This window comes from Aplysia californica, unplaced genomic scaffold (assembly GCF_000002075.1).
Source record: "Aplysia californica isolate F4 #8 unplaced genomic scaffold, AplCal3.0 scaffold00172, whole genome shotgun sequence".
NCBI lineage: Eukaryota > Metazoa > Mollusca > Gastropoda > Aplysiida > Aplysiidae > Aplysia > Aplysia californica.
The window spans coordinates 760,297-761,596 of NW_004797442.1; the positions used below are offsets into that span (position 1 = coordinate 760,297).

Consider the following 1,300-nt stretch of genomic DNA (forward strand, 5'->3'; position numbering starts at 1 on the left):
AAATCTGAAAAGAAGACCCCATTAAGTGTCAGGGGTTCGAAACAAGACAAGGCAAGGCAAGAATTATCACAATAGCACGCACAATATAATAACTGCCTATAGTTTTTTTCCTCGGCTGCTGGAGTTTGGAAAACCACAAAAGACTAGGGCCTCTGATAAGGACAATTAATGAGAGAATAAAAGGTAATAGAGCAAAGCTTTACTTTGTCGAGGCCTGCTTCTGTGGTGTTACAGTTAGGCATTTCGCTGCGCTGTCGTACGCAGAAGACACGAGTTCGATTCCCGTGTGGAGAGACTTTTGTTTATAGATTACCTCCATATTATGCTTGCCTGTCTGGGCGTTGTATTCTCATAGGTTGACCCTGGCAAGTTTATCGAAGCAGCGCGCCTCCAACATGAACTAGATTATGTAGATAAGGACTAAAACCTCAACAATAACGTTCTAAATATGATTATGACACGGGGATCAGATGGGTGGTCACTGGTGTGTGTCCTTGAGCAAGACACAACCCTAGCCCAAAAAACAGGGCGTTAAACAGTGGCGACCGACTGTGGCATGTTTGTAAACTATTTTGTATTAGTGTAGTATTGTGTATTAGTGTGTGTATTTCTGCATGTATTTATATATGTACGTATTCATAATTATGTATTAATGTATGGAAATGTATGTTTGCCATTGTAAAACAAAGTGCCCTTTCGGGACAAATAAAAAGTGCAATTTATTTATTTTTATTTTAGTATGATACCTTTGTCGAGAGAAGTAGGCCGCAGAAGATTGTGCATACGCCTCTCCTGTTAGTGTGGCGGCAGGCTGTTCTGCGACATCGATGTTCTGATCGGTTTTCTCCGTCTCCGTATCTAATGAAGCAAACGACGAGAGAGATTGTGTGGAAAGAACAAGTTAACACTTCACTACCTCAGAATTGCAAAGTTTTATCTTATATTTTTGGTCGTTTTGAGTTACTTAACCCATTAGATCAGAAACTAAATTTTCTATCTGCTCTATCAAAATCGTAAGATTATTCGGAGTAGCTATCAAGCTCTTCAAAAGATTGTATTTAAAAAAGCTTGAAATGTAGTGAAATTCGAAATTTTTTATGCCAAATTCCTCAAAACTAGGTACTGGGCAGATAGAACGTTGTAATTCTAGGGTAGCGATCTGTGTGTTGCTATTTCTGTGGTAAGGGTTCTTATCATGACGACTAAGCAGAGAAATAAAAAAGATTTGGGGCTAAGGGAAGGCACAGAGAGAGAGAGAGAAAGAAAGAGAGAGAGAGAGAGAGAGAGAGAGAGAGAGAGA

At 39.5% G+C, this 1,300-nt stretch overlaps 1 protein-coding gene across 1 annotated transcript in view; it reads right to left on the bottom strand.

Moving 5' to 3' along the window:
* LOC106011739 overlaps nucleotides 1–1,300 on the bottom strand; it is a 9,414-nt gene that overhangs the window by 3,732 nt on the left and 4,382 nt on the right. Inside the window, exon 2 of the mRNA XM_013082389.2 lies at nucleotides 747–858. Coding sequence (XP_012937843.1) covers nucleotides 747–858 — 112 coding nt within the window. The remainder of the gene's footprint in view (nucleotides 1–746; nucleotides 859–1,300) is intronic.